A 16,747-nucleotide genomic window follows, 5' to 3' on the forward strand; every position below is an offset into this window, starting at 1 on the left:
GAAACAATCATGGTTCAGACTAGCTAGTGCAGTGAGGCTAACGCCCTGAGGACAAGGGCGCGGGTTCGATCCCTGGCAGCCACATCTTTTTTTGCTGTCACTGGCGATTTTGCATGGCACTGTTTCTGTGCAAGTGGCGTTTGTGCTGGGCCTCGCTGTGAGTGGCAATTTTGCATGGCGCTCGCTGGGTCGGGTGTGGGCGCGTTGCTGCTCATGCGCGCGCGCGTTTTGGCTCGTGCGCGCTCTCGTTTTTTGCGCGGTTTCGAATGTTTAGCAACGCACGCGTTTAGCCTTCCATACAGCTCGTTCTTTGGCGCTTTTTTTCGTTGCATAGCACCGTGCGCGCTCTCGTTTTCTCTGGCCGTCTGTCCATCTACCCCTTCCTATTTAACCGGTGCTACATCCTATCCATCTCAACATCTTCTATTTCCATCTGTGCCGTGCTCCACTGTTTCCTTCTCCACTTCTTCTCTTTTCTCTGTACCGCAATGGCTAATCCATTCGATTTGAACGTTCGTTTAGAAGAAGATGATGACGACAATCTTCCATTCGATCTCAATGAGCCAATAATGGAGGATCACACCACATATGGTAATGTACTCAGTTTGTTTGTTCTTTTTTTTATATTCAAATCAACAATGTGTAGTTTTGTTTCTCATTTTCTTTCTTCTTTTTTTTGACAGGGTTTGATTTGAACTTGCCACTAGACGAGTTTGGTGCGGTTGATTTCAATTATGTACAAAACCTGCCCGGTAAGTTTTATGAATGAGTTTGTTTTTTTCCTATAGCTAGAACATGCCGTGGCTAATTATTACTATGAATGTGCTTGTTTTTTTTCCTTTTGCTAGAACAAGATGTTGAGGCTCCCGTTCAAGTAAACCGTCCAAAGCATGACATGCCTGAAGAAGTTAGAAAACAAGTGTACCAAGCATTGTTGGCTAGAAGCAAAAATGGGAAACTAGGCAAGAGAGATACAAGCATTGTTGCCGATCAGTTTGGTGTACACATTCGATCGGTTCAGCGCTTATGGAAGCGAGGTAAAACCCAACTTGCTCAAAACATTCCGGTCGTGGTTGCTAGTCAAAAGAAGGGTAGATGTGGCCGTAAGGCAATCCCTCTTGATTTGGAACAATTGCGCAACATTCCTCTAAAGCAAAGAATGACCATAGAAGATGTGTCTAGTAGACTTGGTATTACCAAATCTAGGATACAAAGGTATTTGAAAAAGGGTTTGCTTAGACGCCACTCTAGTAGCATCAAACCTTACCTCACTGATGCTAACAAAAAGACTAGGTTGAAGTGGTGCATTGACATGATTGAGCAAGGTTTGGTTGGTGATCCAAAGTTTAAGGATTTTTTTGACTTTGTGTTCATTGATGAGAAATGGTTCTACCTTTCTCAAAAATCCGAGAAATACTACTTGCTACCCGAGGAAGATGAACCACATCGCACTTGCAAGAACAAGAATTACATTCCTAGGATCATGTTTTTATGTGTTTGTGCTCGGCCAAGATTTAGAAATGGAGAGTGCATTTTTTATGGGAAAATCGGTTGCTTTCCACTTGTCACTTATGAAAATGCTATTAGAGGAAGTCATAACCGTCTTCGTGGTGAACAAGTTATCAAGCCAATAACTTCAATCACAAGGGATGTCATTAGAGATTTCATGCTAAATCAAGTGTTGCCGGCCATTAGAGCCAAATGGACAAGAGAAGATGTGCACAAGCCAATATTCATACAACAAGATAATGCACCTTCTCATTTAAAAGTGGATGATCCTGTTTTTTGTGAGGCTGCTAAGCAAGATGGGTTTGATATTCGGCTTATTTGTCAACCACCCAATTCTCCTGATTTCAACATTCTAGACTTGGGGTTTTTTCATGCTATACAAGCTATACAATATAAGAAGGATGCAAAAACAATTAAAGATCTTGTTCCAGCCGTGCAGCAGGTAAATTGTTCACTTTTTCACTTGTTACATTGCTTCTTTAACAACTAAATGGAGTACTCATTGATTCATTTTCACTTTTCATGTAGGCATTCGTAGAGTACTCACCACACAAAGCAAATAGGATCTTTGTGACACTACAAACCGTTTTGAAGGAAGCCATGAAGATAAAAGGATGTAACAAGTTCAAAATTCCTCACATTCAAAAACAAAGACTAGAGAGAGAAGATCGGCTCCCATTCCAAATAACTTGTGAAGCTTCCTTGCTAGCCGAAGCACTTGCTAGTCTTCCTACAGCAAATTAGAAGAATGTAGTACCAAATTAGTTTTTTCAATCTGAAGCAAGAATGTAGTAGTAGCAAATTAGATTTTGCAAGCCGAAGCAAGACATGTACCTTACTCTTCATGTTTGCATCTTCCTTCATCTTTGCATCTTTGAACTTCTTCATGTTGTAGATCTCGTCCACCTTCTGTTCAACGTGTTCAGGTACTAGTATTGTGTCTCCATCCATCTCAAGTTTGTCCACATCAGGGATGAACAGCTCGCAATCAAATTTGTCTATGCCATGTAGTATCCAAGTAGTGAGATCGTAGTCATCATGAACAAGACGGCAACGTGCACACCTGCAAGCTTCGCGGCGAGCTTGGAAGCAGGCTTCTCCGAAGACGCCGCCACCGTGGAACATGCCGCAGCGAGCGCACTGCACCTCGACGGCGTCCGGCGCGATGTCGAGGGAGTCCGGCACCACCTCGACGTCGAACGGGGGCGATGTCGAGGGAGTCCGGCACCACCTCGACGTCAAACAGGGCGATCTCGAGGGAGTCCGGCACCATCTCGACGTCGTCCGGGTCGATAGTCCAGCGCCATCTCAGAGGCAATCGTCATCTCCGAGTCCGGTGCGACCTCTGCGTCCGGCGTCTCCTCCATGGCGCGAGTGACCTTCATGGCGCCGGACTCCTCCATGGTGCGAGCGACCACCATGGCGCGAGGCTCCTCCATGGCGCGACCGATCTCCTTGGCGCGAGCTTCCTCCATGGCACGAGCTTCCTCCGGGCGGCGAGGGACGCGAGCGCGCTGACGAGATAAAGGGAGGCGAGCGTGCTGTGGGCGAGCGTGTGTGGTCTGCCTTGACGCGAGAGCCGACGGGCGGCGACGCAGCGAACCGAGGCGACGCGCGATTAATTGCGAGTAGTTGGCGAGCGCAACGGGCGGCGATGGGAGGGGCATTCGCGTCCATAAGGCACTGCACGGGCGAGCGACGACAGGCTTTGTGAAAATGGGCTTAGTGCCCAGAACGACAGCTAATACGGGTATGGAGGGAGTATGTGATTTCTTTGTTTGTGCTGATGGAAAGCAAAAAAACCAAAAAAAAACATTTTTCCCCTCTTTGCCGAGTGCCACACTCGGTAAAGAGGGCTTTGCCGAGTGCCGTGACCATGGCACTCGGCAAAGCTGGGAAGCAGAGGCCCAATTTCCCAGCTTTGCCGAGTGCCAGAGCCATGGCACTCGGCAAAGATTTTTTTTTAAAAAAAGTAAAAATTTATTTGCCGAGTGCAATAGTATGGCACTCGGCAAAAAATTTTCAAAAAAAAAAATCTTTGCCGAGTGCCGCTGAGGTGGCACTCGACAAAGAGGCCGTCAGAGTTGACGTTGGATTTTTTTTGCCGAGTGCTAACGTGACACTCGGCAAAGGCTTTACCGAGTGCCCGATATGTGACACTCGGCAAAGAAACCTTTGCCGACGGGTTCTTTGCCGACTGCTCTTTGCCGAAAGCGGCACTCGGCAAAGCCTTTGCCGAGTGCAATAGGGGCTTAAGCACTCTATAAAGAGCCCGTCTGCAGTAGTGCATCAAGTTTCTCAACGTGGATGGCTTCGTGGAGGGTGGCCCAATCTCGCTCGTTACCTATGCCCTGGACCTGGATAAGCCATCCCCTAGCTGGATGGTAGACACGAAGCTGCTTCTAAAAGATCTCTGGAAGGATAAGACATTTATCTCCAAGGATGTGCCACAGATCCCGCCATTGTTCCCTATCCTAAGCACGCTAGAACATGACGTCGTCTACCTTGTCACTCCGGGTGATGTGGAACGAGTGGAAGGCTACCGGTTTAGGGGAGTGAAGTTCCTGCTTTCTGTTGACACGCGCAAAGCCAGGCTCATCTCTGCCACCCAGCAAAAACACCCAAGAGCATTGCTGAGATGGCGCTACCTCCTTGCCGCCAGTGTTTCCCTCTCCCAATGGGGCTCAAAGTATCACCAAGTACGTACATGCAACCTATCGTTATTTTGTGAGAACACCCTTGAAGTAGGTAGAGAGCTGTTTATTTATATTTTGACAAATATCTGTTTCTGCTAGGGAGCTGTGGAAGCAATTGGGATGGGGGCAAGCGGAAAAAGGATGAAATTTGAATGACCTCCGCAAGAAGTTGAAGCCTTTGGATGATCTATCTATCCCTTGATGTCATATGCAATTAGCATCATTACATGGTCTTTCTTAGCAGTATGGTTGAACGTGTTCTGTTTTTAATAACTATATGACCTGGTCAATATTATCGCTACCTATATTGGATATTAGTAGCTGTGTTGAATGGCTAGTGGTATGTAATATGTACCGGTTTGTTGTGTGGCACTTTGGATTCTTGTGCTTGTGGGGATTATCTATGAATCATGTACCAACACCGGTGGCCCTTTTTTATATCCTCCTGTTTCCTGTTTTTATTATTTTTATTACTGCTCATTCATCCTCCCGAAGTTTGATGCATATTCTGTTTTTTGTGTTATCCTTCCGTTCTATTTTGCCCATATATTGATTAAAGGTGATCCTGTATGTTTATTTATAATCTAATGGTAGATTGATTATGAATGTAAATAGTACTTCCTCAGTACCACAAAGAATGCCATTCTCATGTGAAGTCAAATATTTTCAACTTTGAGCAAATATATATAAGAAAATATTGATATAGTGCAGATTGGTATTATTGGCATAACAAACTTATTTGGAGATATATAAATGTAGCTAATATTTTCTATAAATCTTGTAAAATTTAAGAAAATTTTATCAATATGAACTTAAGAGCGACATTCTTTTTAGGACAGAGGGAGTAGCTTAGTACTTGAGTCAGGTGGTGAAAACTGGTTGTCAGGTCTCTATATATCTGGCCACACCATCCCTATGCTGTGGAAGTGTCAGCAGAGTTACAATTGTATGATCTGGAACTGGAATTCCGGAATCTTCGGGTTGTCTATTGACAACTCGGGTACCCTACCCTACATCCATAGTGGATGTCCATGCCTCTAGCCCTCTACACTTTTGAATGGTTGTATGCTGGTCGGGGCTGTCAGATGAAGCTCCAACAACAGCTGACGTTATCTGTGGCCTAGCCTCTTCGCCAGTGATTTCAGTGCGTAGCATTATTTGTGGCCTAACCTCTTCGCCAGTGATATCAGTGCGTACCCTACAGTGAGTTCTTTGCAGAAATGAAATATAACGTTTTGCGTTTCCTTGTACAGTTGCAACGTATGATTCACTACTGAGCAGCGCACAAAGCAGATGGAAAAACCAATCTAAAGCAAGCTCTCTCACAAAAGTCGAAAGCAAGCCATATGTGTACACCGGGGCGTAATGTCTTTGAGGATCTGAGCAGTGGCAAGGACGTTGAGAAGAACACCGAAGGAAATCAATTGAACACCGAAGGAAATCAGCCAGTAGGAAATTATAAAACTCGGCTGAGTGTAAATGAGATTTGCTCATCCAAACACATCATGGAAAATTATTGGGCAATTCAAATTCACGGAATTGTTTTTATGACAACACCGTCATTCATAGATCGTCACCGACTACAGCAGCTTGCGGAACTTGGAGAAGGTTTCACCTCAGAATCATCTTTTGACAAAGTTTACTTGAAAATTTTGAGCAGACTTCATGTGAAACACAAACTTTTCGTGTCACCAAAATAGATATACACAATTTTCTGATCCATAGCACAAGTCATGCAGAAGCACCAACTCCTTAAGCACGCTCTTCGGCGATCAACAAACTCACAACAATTGCGTGGGACAAAACGGCAATGCCTGTCCTTTATTTTACAGGTGCACATCTGTCTGCCATAAGCCAATCTCATTACCTCATACATGCTAGATATCAAACTCACCCAAAAAATAATGCATTCCCAGTTAAGACATTTGTACAGAAACAATTTCTTTGGCCTGTGCCCACAAAAATGTAAACAAAAAGATGAGTAAGACGTGAAGGAAGAGAACAAAGTGTTAGTTTCGTATTCAAGCCTGGTTGTATACCGAGTACGATCCAGGCAAGCTCCCACGCTGGATGACCTTGTCATCCTGGGGCTACTCCAGATGCTGATGTGCTGCTGGAATGCAAGACGATTCCTGCTGGTCCAGGAAGTTCTGAGTGTATGTTTTTCTTGCTTTAGTAGCCTGGAGCTGGTAGCAGTTAAAAGGTGCGCCATAAATCCATGCTCCAATCTCTCTAATCATCCGGATCCATCTCTTCATCTTGCTCCGAAGATTTATTCGAGTCACTTCTGTCAGATTCCTGCGTGTCTGAGCTAGACCCATCTTCAGGCAACTCATCCTCATAGTCCTCATTTTGAGGTTCATTATTCCTGGCAGACGCCGTTGCAAGGCTGCGTGCCATCCAATCAGGACACTCTTCCTCACCTCCAAATAGGAATCTGCCATTGCTGTCTTTCACCGGTTGAACAGCAGGTGACTTCGGTGTTCTGCAAGAGCACTCTGGCAAAGGGTGGGCGAGAAAAGATACAGGTCTTGACAACATAGCTGATGACACAACGCCTTCCACACTTGCACTCCTGTTGAGGTGTTCACGTGCAGCAATTGTCCAATTCCGCGGTGGATGATACCGATGATCATTAACATCTTCAAACAGCGCAGCAATAATCTTTCTGTTGATTGAAAAGGAAAGGAAATTATCATCATGCAAAACTACATAGCAAGTGGATAACTGTCAAAAGGTTATTATACTTGACCCACAATATACTACTGGACAATCCAGTAACTTTGATGATCTTACAATTAGCATAGCTATTGTGTTTGTTCCAAGTTTAACAGTTATCCACTTGCACCCTGAAGGCTACTTTACTACCACTAATGTCAGTTACAATTTTTTCCTTTGCAATTTAGCAAATATTAAATGCATTTTAATGGCTGAAGATAAGAAAAACTGTTCTAAGCTGTACAAAAAGTATGCTAACCATAAAGATATAATAGCTCTGTACCTGTCAGGCCTGTAGGTTATACTGGAAGGTGTTTGGTATAACCGGTGCCCCATGACCAAACTAGAGTAGTCTGGCCAACCACTCCCGTCATTGTGAAACCCGGGGAAGAAGGCATCAGCTTCAACAGAAACAAAATAATCAAGTGCATCCCAGAGCAACCGGTGTGCTTGCCTCCTGAACTCAATCAATGAAGCATCCGGTTCTGTGTCATTCTCACCAATCCAACCATACCAGCCTTCCTTCTCATGCGCATAGAATGGCCTTGCAGGAGGTGGAGGCAGCGGTCTTGGACGAGGCCCTGCTCTCTTCCATTCTTCAATGAGTTGTTTTTCACTTTTGGGAGGTGGAGGCTGTGGCAAATCTGGGGTTAGAGGATCTTCTGGCCCAACTAAATCAAACAGCTCCCTCTGACTACATAATGAAGTGCGAAGGTTAGCAAACATAGCTCGTAGAGGAATAAGCATTCTTTGTCCACCAAAAGTCTCGGAACCAGCCAAGAATATTATTGTAGTTGGTGGGTAACCTAATGCTTGAAGTAGAAGTCCAACCTGGAAACACAGGATTGTTTACATCACAGCATTAGCAATCAAAATGAATCAGTAAGCTGGTATGGTAAATCAGGCATAGTATTAAATTATATCATGCAGCTCAATGTGTGCCACGGGACCAAGGAATAGAAAGAAGAGACGAAGTCTTTCTAGTTAACTTTTCTTTCTTTAAACTTCTTTTCCTTGAGCTTGATTTTCATAATGATTGGATTAGCAAAGAATGATGCTTAAAAGCAAAACATGAAATTTATATTCCGAAGGTAAAGGTCCACATGGTAAAGGAAAATTGTCATCTAGTTTTCTTTTGTTTGGTTGCTTATATTTTGTCAGCCTCAGATTTCTTCTATGTGAATTCTCTTGGCGCAGAGCGTAACATAACACCAGCTTACCTGGTATTAATAAACATGCAAAAGTTGCATCCAGATTTAGTGAGCAAACATACAAGACTGTTATAAGCAAGCTCACCTCTTCTGCCATGAGTGGACACAAACCAGCCATCTTCCTGGACACCGAATCAACTGTTAGCTGCTCCTTTACTGTTCCTCGTTTAATCATCTGATTCCTTCTATACTGAATAAGCTCTGTATGAATATCCTAGAGATGATAGAATTAACCAGTCAAACGAAAGTCAGTAGATCGTATTGGAACACAATAATTGTAAGCATACAAACCCTGGAACAGTTCAGCGCAACCATGAAAAGCTAGAGTATCTCTAAGCAGTCCTGGGTGATAGGCCACATAAGGACGGCCAGATGCTCGCAACCTATACAAATCATTCTGGAGTTATGACTTATGAGAACAGAAAGCCACACTATAGGAAAAAATAATTAATAATGAGTAAAGAAACCCTTCAGCTCCTATAACTAGCATACCCTGAAAGGGTAAGATTTCAACTTTACATAGTTTAAAACAACATCCTCAATCCAGAAAAAGCAACCCAAAACTTTCCAGTACATACAAGGAAACATTACAAATAACATTACAAATGATTAAAGTGCTATCTTTCTTCTTAGTGTGTACAAGGGAAGTCAACTTGAATTATGGATTAAGGCTTTGTTCTGGCTTTTCTAGATACATAGCTTTCACGCTATGAATCTAGACATAATAAATATTTAGGTGCATAACAGAAACCATGTATCTAGAAAAGCTAGAACGACTTAAAATTTGAAATGGAGGGAGTACTAGTTTCTTTGCATAAATTGATGAAGCATACGGCATGGAGCATAATTGATAAATCTACAATTGATTAATGAACAAAAAAGAAAGGGTAAGTGGATCAATGGCAAAGGTGGGAAGCCTCACCTTCCTACTATTTGGCTCCCAAGAGCCTGAATTTGAGGGCGCAACCTTAGAGCATAGAAGGCTACTCTGCATCTAAGCTTCTGAAATTCCTCCAAGCTTGCAGGGAGAATTGACTGCAGAAAACCGTATGGAAAGGCTCTAACTTCACATTGACCAAAGAATGAAAAAACAAAACAGAGTAAGCATGGGCATGGAGGATACCTGAAGACAATTACCTCCATTAACAATTATCCCATGAACTTTTGATTTTACAAGTCTGGGTAATACTTCTTTGATGTAGTATTCTGGAGTAGCAGAATTCCTAGGAGATACTGTGGGAAATTTTATCTTTTTCCTAGCCTCTCTGAGATCCTTTGGCAAGCCATGCACAATAACCACATCACTGGAAAGTGCATGTATGAAATGATCTTCATCGTATAGATAAGAAAAGCTTTTGAACTTCGGACTGCAAAGTTGGAACAGAGGAAAGGCTATATTTTAGAGGTCGAGCAGAAAAAAAAAGGATAAGGAATAGACAACCACCATAATGAATTTCAGAATGAGGAAGGGCACAGCAACCTGATGCCTTTTGCACGAGTTGTTGCTTGTATCTCAGGAATAACCAGAGTGGCATTTAATAGCCTGGCAACGGCAACAAGATCACAGATCTAATAAAGGAAACAATGTCATGATCCTATTACAATGATATAACAAGTACAAGGATCCTTTACACATTACACAAGAAAACTTACTGAAGACTGTATCTTCTCAAAGCCACCATATATCTTTGCATAAATAAAACCATTATGCTTACTGGGAGCTGCAATAAGGTAATCAGACAGATTTATCAAGGTTTAGTTATATCGTAAAATGGTTTGATGCTGAGTATACAAATCATAGCATTTCAGGTAATCTAACACTTTATAAAATGGGATAAGCATGTAGTAATTATAGTGAAGTGTCGCAATAGATTTATCCACATTATTGTGCAGAAATCACATCAAGAAACATTCTAAGGTCAACAACCTAACACTAATGGTTCCAATGTTGGGAAAATATAGAATATTTAATTATCATTCTGAATGAATCTCAACATAAGACAAAATGTGGAAACTAATGAAGAATGCTAGCATATTCAGTGTCTGGAAAATATAAGTTATACAATGCCAAGTAAGAGAACTAATGAAGAATGCTAGCATATTCAGTGTCTGGAAAATATAAGTTATACAATGCCAAGAGTGCACCTGGGTGCGTTTGTGCCCATTTTAGTCTGAGCGCTGATATTTATACATGTCAAAAACATGTCGGAAAAAAATCAAAGACCGATGGCATGATAGAATATGCAAACTTGAAGAAAAATGATCATCGTGCATACCAAAACAATGCATATCACTACTATATGCATGTATCTTTTGAGACATTTCTTATACACAAATGGTTTGTTCAAAAAGAAATACAAATGCACCTACATTTTTTTAACTCAGTGTCTAAAGTAACCAAACGACTAGTTGAACAAAAGATGTCACAATGAAAATACTAATAAAGTAGGTGCAAGTTTAAGATCAATTTACCAGCATATGATTTGCTAGGTTTCGCAAAAGGATGCAAATGATCAAGTGGGACCAATGGACCCCACAGTCTCCGTGGTCGAGGCCTCTGCCAAAAAACCAAGAAGCATAGAAAAAGATGTTAGACATAATCGATGATTGCAGTGAAAATAGGTGTCCAACATAACCTCAGTAAACACAAATTCCTTCATCATACAACTAAGGAAATTTGAGAATTGATACTGATACTGTGACATGGTCAGGGCATGTGAATTACCGGTCCAAATGGAAGGGCATCGTCCATGTGCATGTTGTACTTTGTAATGCCCCCAGCTGAATAATTAGCAAGAAAAAGGTGCACCAGCAGCGATAGCATCGACAGCACGATGCCAATGGCTGTGGCCAACTTAAACTTGCTTTTGAGCAGCATTTTATTTCATTAGTCTAACCTCCAAATCCTGGTGAAAAGGTAACTGTAAGACATCTCCACGGAGTTATATCAGGGGCCAGCAAATCACAAGTGAAAAAAGGGCACAGTTGCACACATTTTCATGTGCGGCATCCCATACACCAGGCGGAGGCGCGCACGCGACGTGCGTCGGGCCGCTGAGCGCGCCGCAAGCCAGGCTCAGGCCGCGCATGCAGATGGGCCGCAGCAACAGCGTGGCCAAGATTAGAAATAGATCAAGTCAATTTCCTTAAGTTTAGTTATTTCCTTATATCTAGGAGGTTGGTTTCCTTTTGAGTTGCAGCCGCATGGCTATTTAAGATTGTACTCGGCACCTTGAGGAATTAAGCAAGATTATTATCTCCTACCTCTTCCTTTCCTAAACCCTAAGCCTGCGGTAGAGGGGTATAACCTCACCGGAGAAGACGGCCGACGGCTACGAGCTCCGTAGCCGAGGCCCTGCCTGTCGGGGGTTTGACGCCCTTGACAACCTGGTATCACACGTCAGCCGATCCTCTCACGCCCATCCCGATTCATCTCTTCCAGCCGCACCAGCCCACCAACAGCCGTCGCCATCTACTGCTGCCGCGCCCACCCCGCAACCCACCGCCACCATGGCCGAGCCTACCATCGCCGATCTCTTCAGGGAGCTGAAGAACATGTCTGCCGAGATCACGACCCTGAAGGCCGACATGGCCTCCATGAAGGCCTCGACGGCCGAGAGCAGCGGGGGCCGCCATTCCGAAGGGCCGCGCGAACTGGACTTCCACCCGAAGCACAAGAAGTGGGATTTTCCTCACTTCGACGGCACGTCCGACCCGATGCTGTTCCTCAACAAGTGCGAGGCCTACTTTCGCCAACACCGCACCATGGCGGAAGAGCGCGTGCGCATGGCGTCCTATCATCTGGACGACGCCGCACAGTTATGGTTCATCCAGCTGCAGGACGATGACGGCACGCCAACGTGGGGTAATTTCAAGGATCTCTTGAATTTGCGTTTCGGTCCTCCCCTTCGCTCCGCTCCGCTGTTCGAGCTCGCGGAGTGCCGCCGCACGGGGCCCGTGGAGGAGTATGCCAACCGGTTCCAGGCCCTCCTACCTCGCGCCGGCCGGCTCGACGAGGCGCAGCGGGTCCAGCTCTTCACCGGAGGGCTCATGCCGCCGCTCAGCAACGCCGTCCGTCTCCACAACCCGGACTCCGTCGCTGCCGCCATAAGCCTGGCCCGACAGGTCGAGTTGATGGAGCTGGGGCGTCCAGCGCCTCTTCCACCGAGGGCGCCCCCGCGCGGTCCACCGCCCCCCGCGGCCCGGGCCAACATGCCGCTCCCACCGCCCCTCTTGGCCCTCCCGGCGCCACCGGCGGCTGCCCAGCAGGGCCGTACCGAGGGCAACCAGCGCCGCCTAACCCCGGAGGAGATGGCCGAACGACGCCGCCAAGGGTTGTGCTTCAACTGCAATGAAAAGTACTCCCGCGGCCACAACAGATTCTGCCGACGTTTGTTCTTCCTCGACGGCGTCGAGATCGACGACGCTCAGGACGCGGGCGCCGACACCGCGGCGGACGCCGTGGCGCAGGAGGCGCCGATCTTCTCCCTGCACGCAGTGGCTGGCGTGCCCGTGGGTCGGACCATGCAGGTCCGCGTCATGGTGGGCTCGACCCCGCTCATCGCCCTCCTTGACACCGGTTCCACCCACAACTTCATCGCCGAGACGGCAGCGGCGCGATCCGGTCTACCCATCCAAGCCAGACCACGCCTCACGGCCATGGTGGCCAATGGCGAGAAGGTGCCGTGCCCAGGAGTCATCAGGCACGCCCCACTTGTGATCCACGACATCGCTTTCGCCGTCGACCTCTTCGTTATGCCCCTTGCAGGACACGATTTGGTGCTGGGCTGCAGTGGATGGCCACGCTCGGCCGCCTGGTGTGGGACTTCGTCGATGGCTCGGTCTCCTTCCAGCGCCAGGGCAACATGGTCCGCTGGCCCGGGGTGGCTACCTCGAGCACCCTGGAGACCTGTGCCGCAACGTCCAGCGCACCACTCCTGGACGAGCTGCTTGCCGGGTTCGCCGACGTCTTCGCCGAGCCGCGCGGCCTTCCGCCCCCACGCAGCCGCGACCACGGCATCGTCCTCAAGCCGGGCGCCTCCCCAGTCGCGGTCCGGCCCTACCGGTACCCCGCGGCGCACAAGGACGAGCTGGAACGCCAGTGCGCCACCATGATGGAACAGGGGATCGTTCGTCGCAGCGACTCCGCCTTCTCCTCCCCGGTCCTCCTCGTCAAGAAGGCGGATGGCTCATGGCGCTTCTGCATCGACTATAGGGCGCTGAATGCGCTCACCGTCAAGGACGCCTTCCCGATTCCCGTCGTCGACGAGTTGCTTGATGAACTCCATGGCACCCGCCTCTTCACCAAACTCGACCTCCGGTCGGGCTACCATCAGGTCCGCATGCGGCCCGCCGACGTCCACAAGACGGCGTTCCGTACGCATGATGGCCTCTACGAATTCCTGGTCATGCCCTTCGGATTGTGCAACGCGCCGGCGACCTTTCAGGCCCTCATGAACGACGTACTCCGGCCCTACCTTCGGCGTTTTGTGTTGGTATTTTTTGACGACATTCTTATCTACAGCAGCTCGTGGGCCGACCACCTTCGTCATCTGCGCATAGTGCTCTCGGAGCTCCGCCGGCACCACCTCTTCGTCAAGCGCAGCAAGTGCGCCTTTGGGGAGGTTTCTGTGGCCTACCTCGGGCACGTCATCTCCGCGGCCGGCGTCGCCATGGATCCGGCCAAGGTGCAAGCCATCGTCGACTGGCCAGCACCTCGCTCGGCTCGGGCGATCCGCGGGTTCCTCGGACTTGCGGGCTACTACCGCAAGTTTGTGCACAACTACGGCACCGTCGCCGCTCCGCTGACGGCACTCCTCAAGAAGGAGGGGTTCTCCTGGACCAACGACGCGGCGGCGGCGTTCGCGGCACTCAAGGCCGCTATCACGACGGCGCCTGTCCTCGCCATGCCGGACTTCACCAAGCCATTCACCGTCGAGTGCGACGCGTCCTCACATGGGTTTGGCGCGGTGCTCATCCAGGACGGCCATCCGATCGCCTTCTTCATCCGGCCGGTCGCGCCACGCCACCGCTCTCTCGCTGCCTATGAGCGGGAGCTGATCGGCCTCGTCCACGCCGTCCGTCATTGGCGTCCGTATCTGTGGGGACGTTCCTTCGTCGTGAAGACCGACCACTACAGTTTGAAGTACCTGCTGGATCAACGCCTCGCGACAATTCCCCAGCACCATTGGGTGGGGAAACTCCTTGGCTTCGACTTTGTGGTGGAATACAAGCCGGGCGCAGCTAACACCGTGGCGGACGCCTTGTCCCGTCGCGACACGGACGATGGGGCCATCCTGGCACTATCGGCCCCTCGGTTCGACTTCGTGGACCGCCTTCGCCGTGTTCAAGCGGAGGATCCAGCCGTGGTGGCCCTTCGCGAAGAGATAGCAGCAGGCCACCGTGGCGCGCCGTGGTCCGTGGTCGATGGCGGCATGGTCATGTTTGATGGCCGGCTCTACATCCCGCCATCTTCAACGCTGCTACTGGAGCTCCTTGCTGCCGTGCATGATGATGGCCACGAAGGAGTCCAGCGCACGCTCCACCGCCTCAGGCGTGACTTCCACTTCCCCGAGATGCGCCGGCACGTCCGGGACTTCGTACGCGCCTGCGCTACCTGCCAGCGTTTTAAGACCGAGCACCTCCAGCCGGCCGGCCTGCTGCTGCCCCTGCCGGTTCCAACCGGGGTCTGGTCGGACGTCGGCCTCGACTTCATGGAGGCTCTTCCGCGTGTGCGCGGGAAGTCCGTCATCTTGACGGTGGTGGACCGATTCAGTAAATATTGTCATTTTCTCCCCTTGGCTCACCCCTACACTGCAGAGTCTGTCGCCGAGGCGTTCTTCAAAGACATCGTGCGGCTCCATGGCATGCCGCAGTCCATGGTCTCGGATAGGGACCCCGTCTTCACTTCCACATTCTGGCGGGAGCTCATGCGTCTCATGGGCGCGAAGCTACACATGACAACGGCCTTCCACCCGCAATCTGACGGACAGACAGAGGCGGCCAATCGAGTCATCGCCATGTACCTCCGTTGCTTCACCGGCGACCGCCCGCATGACTGGCTTCGGTGGCTGCCATGGGTGGAGTTCACCTACAATACTGCATACCAGTCGTCACTGCGGGAGATGCCGTTCCGGGTGGTCTACGGCCGTGACCCCCCCCACCATCAGGTCGTATGAGCCAGGCGACACATGCGTGGCAGCGGTCGCCAAGACCATGGCTGAACGCGCCGCTTTCCTAGAGGACGTCAAATATCGCCTGGAGCAAGCCCAGGCCACCCAGAAGCGCGTCTACGACAAGTCACACCGGCCGGTGGCGTATGCCGTGGGGGACTGGGTTCTTCTCCGTCTTCGTCAACGCCCAGTGGCGTCCCTGGCCGGCGCTGTCAAAGGGAAGCTCCAGCCCAAGTATTTTGGGCCGTACCGCGTCCAGGAACTCATCAACGAGGTTGCTGTCCGCCTTGAGTTGCCTCCACGCGCCAAGATCCACGATGTCTTCCACGTGAGCCTTCTGAAGAAGTGGATTGGACCAGCACCAGATACACCACCTCCTCTACCGCCGGTTCATCATGGCGCTGTCGCCCCAGAACCAGAGAAGGTCTTTCGGGGTCGTCTGGCTCGTGGAGTTCAGCAAGTGCTCGTGCGCTGGAAGGGAGAATCGGCATCCTCTGCTACATGGGAAGACAAGGCCGACTTCATCACCAAGTACCCTGCTTTCCGGCTCGAGGACGAGCCGGTCGTCGAGGGGGGGAGAGATGTCATGTGCGGCATCCCATACACCAGGCGGAGGCGCGCACGCGACGTGCGTCGGGCCGCTGAGCGCGCCGCAAGCCAGGCTCAGGCCGCGCATGCAGATGGGCCGCAGCAACAGCGTGGCCAAGATTAGAAATAGATCAAGTCAATTTCCTTAAGTTTAGTTATTTCCTTATATCTAGGAGGTTGGTTTCCTTTTGAGTTGCAGCCGCATGGCTATTTAAGATTGTACTCGGCACCTTGAGGAATTAAGCAAGATTATTATCTCCTACCTCTTCCTTTCCTAAACCCTAAGCCTGCGGTAGAGGGGTATAACCTCACCGGAGAAGACGGCCGACGGCTACGAGCTCCGTAGCCGAGGCCCTGCCTGTCGGGGGTTTGACGCCCTTGACAACCTGGTATCACACGTCAGCCGATCCTCTCACGCCCATCCCGATTCATCTCTTCCAGCCGCACCAGCCCACCAACAGCCGTCGCCATCTACTGCTGCCGCGCCCACCCCGCAACCCACCGCCACCATGGCCGAGCCTACCATCGCCGATCTCTTCAGGGAGCTGAAGAACATGTCTGCCGAGATCACGACCCTGAAGGCCGACATGGCCTCCATGAAGGCCTCGACGGCCGAGAGCAGCGGGGGCCGCCATTCCGAAGGGCCGCGCGAACTGGACTTCCACCCGAAGCACAAGAAGTGGGATTTTCCTCACTTCGACGGCACGTCCGACCCGATGCTGTTCCTCAACAAGTGCGAGGCCTACTTTCGCCAACACCGCACCATGGCGGAAGAGCGCGTGCGCATGGCGTCCTATCATCTGGACGACGCCGCACAGTTATGGTTCATCCAGCTGCAGGACGATGACGGCAC

At 49.3% G+C, this 16,747-nt stretch overlaps 2 protein-coding genes across 2 annotated transcripts; one reads left to right on the forward strand and one right to left on the reverse strand.

Moving 5' to 3' along the window:
- Positions 1-488: 488 nt before the first annotated feature.
- On the forward strand, positions 489-1,999 carry LOC136470758 (uncharacterized). Its single transcript, XM_066468494.1, has 3 exons — positions 489-591; positions 684-752; positions 849-1,999. The coding sequence occupies exons 1-3, from the start codon at positions 489-491 to the stop codon at positions 1,997-1,999; spliced, it is 1,323 nt and encodes a 440-aa protein (XP_066324591.1).
- A 4,193-nt stretch (positions 2,000-6,192) lies between these two features.
- Positions 6,193-11,099, reverse strand: LOC136478432 (protein EMBRYO SAC DEVELOPMENT ARREST 30-like). The gene is made up of 10 exons (XM_066476890.1): positions 10,860-11,099; positions 10,607-10,691; positions 9,788-9,855; positions 9,615-9,703; positions 9,258-9,501; positions 9,057-9,169; positions 8,403-8,517; positions 8,220-8,348; positions 7,207-7,754; positions 6,193-6,873 (listed from the first exon to the last, which is right to left on the reverse strand). The coding sequence occupies exons 1-10, from the start codon at positions 11,010-11,012 to the stop codon at positions 6,438-6,440; spliced, it is 1,980 nt and encodes a 659-aa protein (XP_066332987.1). The 5' UTR covers positions 11,013-11,099; the 3' UTR covers positions 6,193-6,437.
- Between the last annotated feature and the right edge of the window lie 5,648 nt (positions 11,100-16,747).

The sequence above is a fragment of the Miscanthus floridulus genome, chromosome 8 (genome assembly GCF_019320115.1).
Source record: "Miscanthus floridulus cultivar M001 chromosome 8, ASM1932011v1, whole genome shotgun sequence".
NCBI classification, from domain to species: domain Eukaryota; kingdom Viridiplantae; phylum Streptophyta; class Magnoliopsida; order Poales; family Poaceae; genus Miscanthus; species Miscanthus floridulus.

Coding starts and splice junctions, on each gene's coding strand:
- LOC136470758 (XM_066468494.1), top strand. CDS start 489: ATGGCTAATCCATTCGATTTGAACGTTCGTTTAGAAGAAGATGATGAC. Junction 592..683: donor GGAGGATCACACCACATATG/GTAATGTACTCA, acceptor TTTTTTTGACAG/GGTTTGATTTGAACTTGCCA. Junction 753..848: donor TTATGTACAAAACCTGCCCG/GTAAGTTTTATG, acceptor TCCTTTTGCTAG/AACAAGATGTTGAGGCTCCC.
- LOC136478432 (XM_066476890.1), bottom strand. CDS start 11,012: ATGCTGCTCAAAAGCAAGTTTAAGTTGGCCACAGCCATTGGCATCGTG. Junction 9,856..10,606: donor ACCTAGCAAATCATATGCTG/GTAAATTGATCT, acceptor ACCTTATTGCAG/CTCCCAGTAAGCATAATGGT. Junction 8,518..9,056: donor GGGAGCCAAATAGTAGGAAG/GTGAGGCTTCCC, acceptor TGATTTGTATAG/GTTGCGAGCATCTGGCCGTC.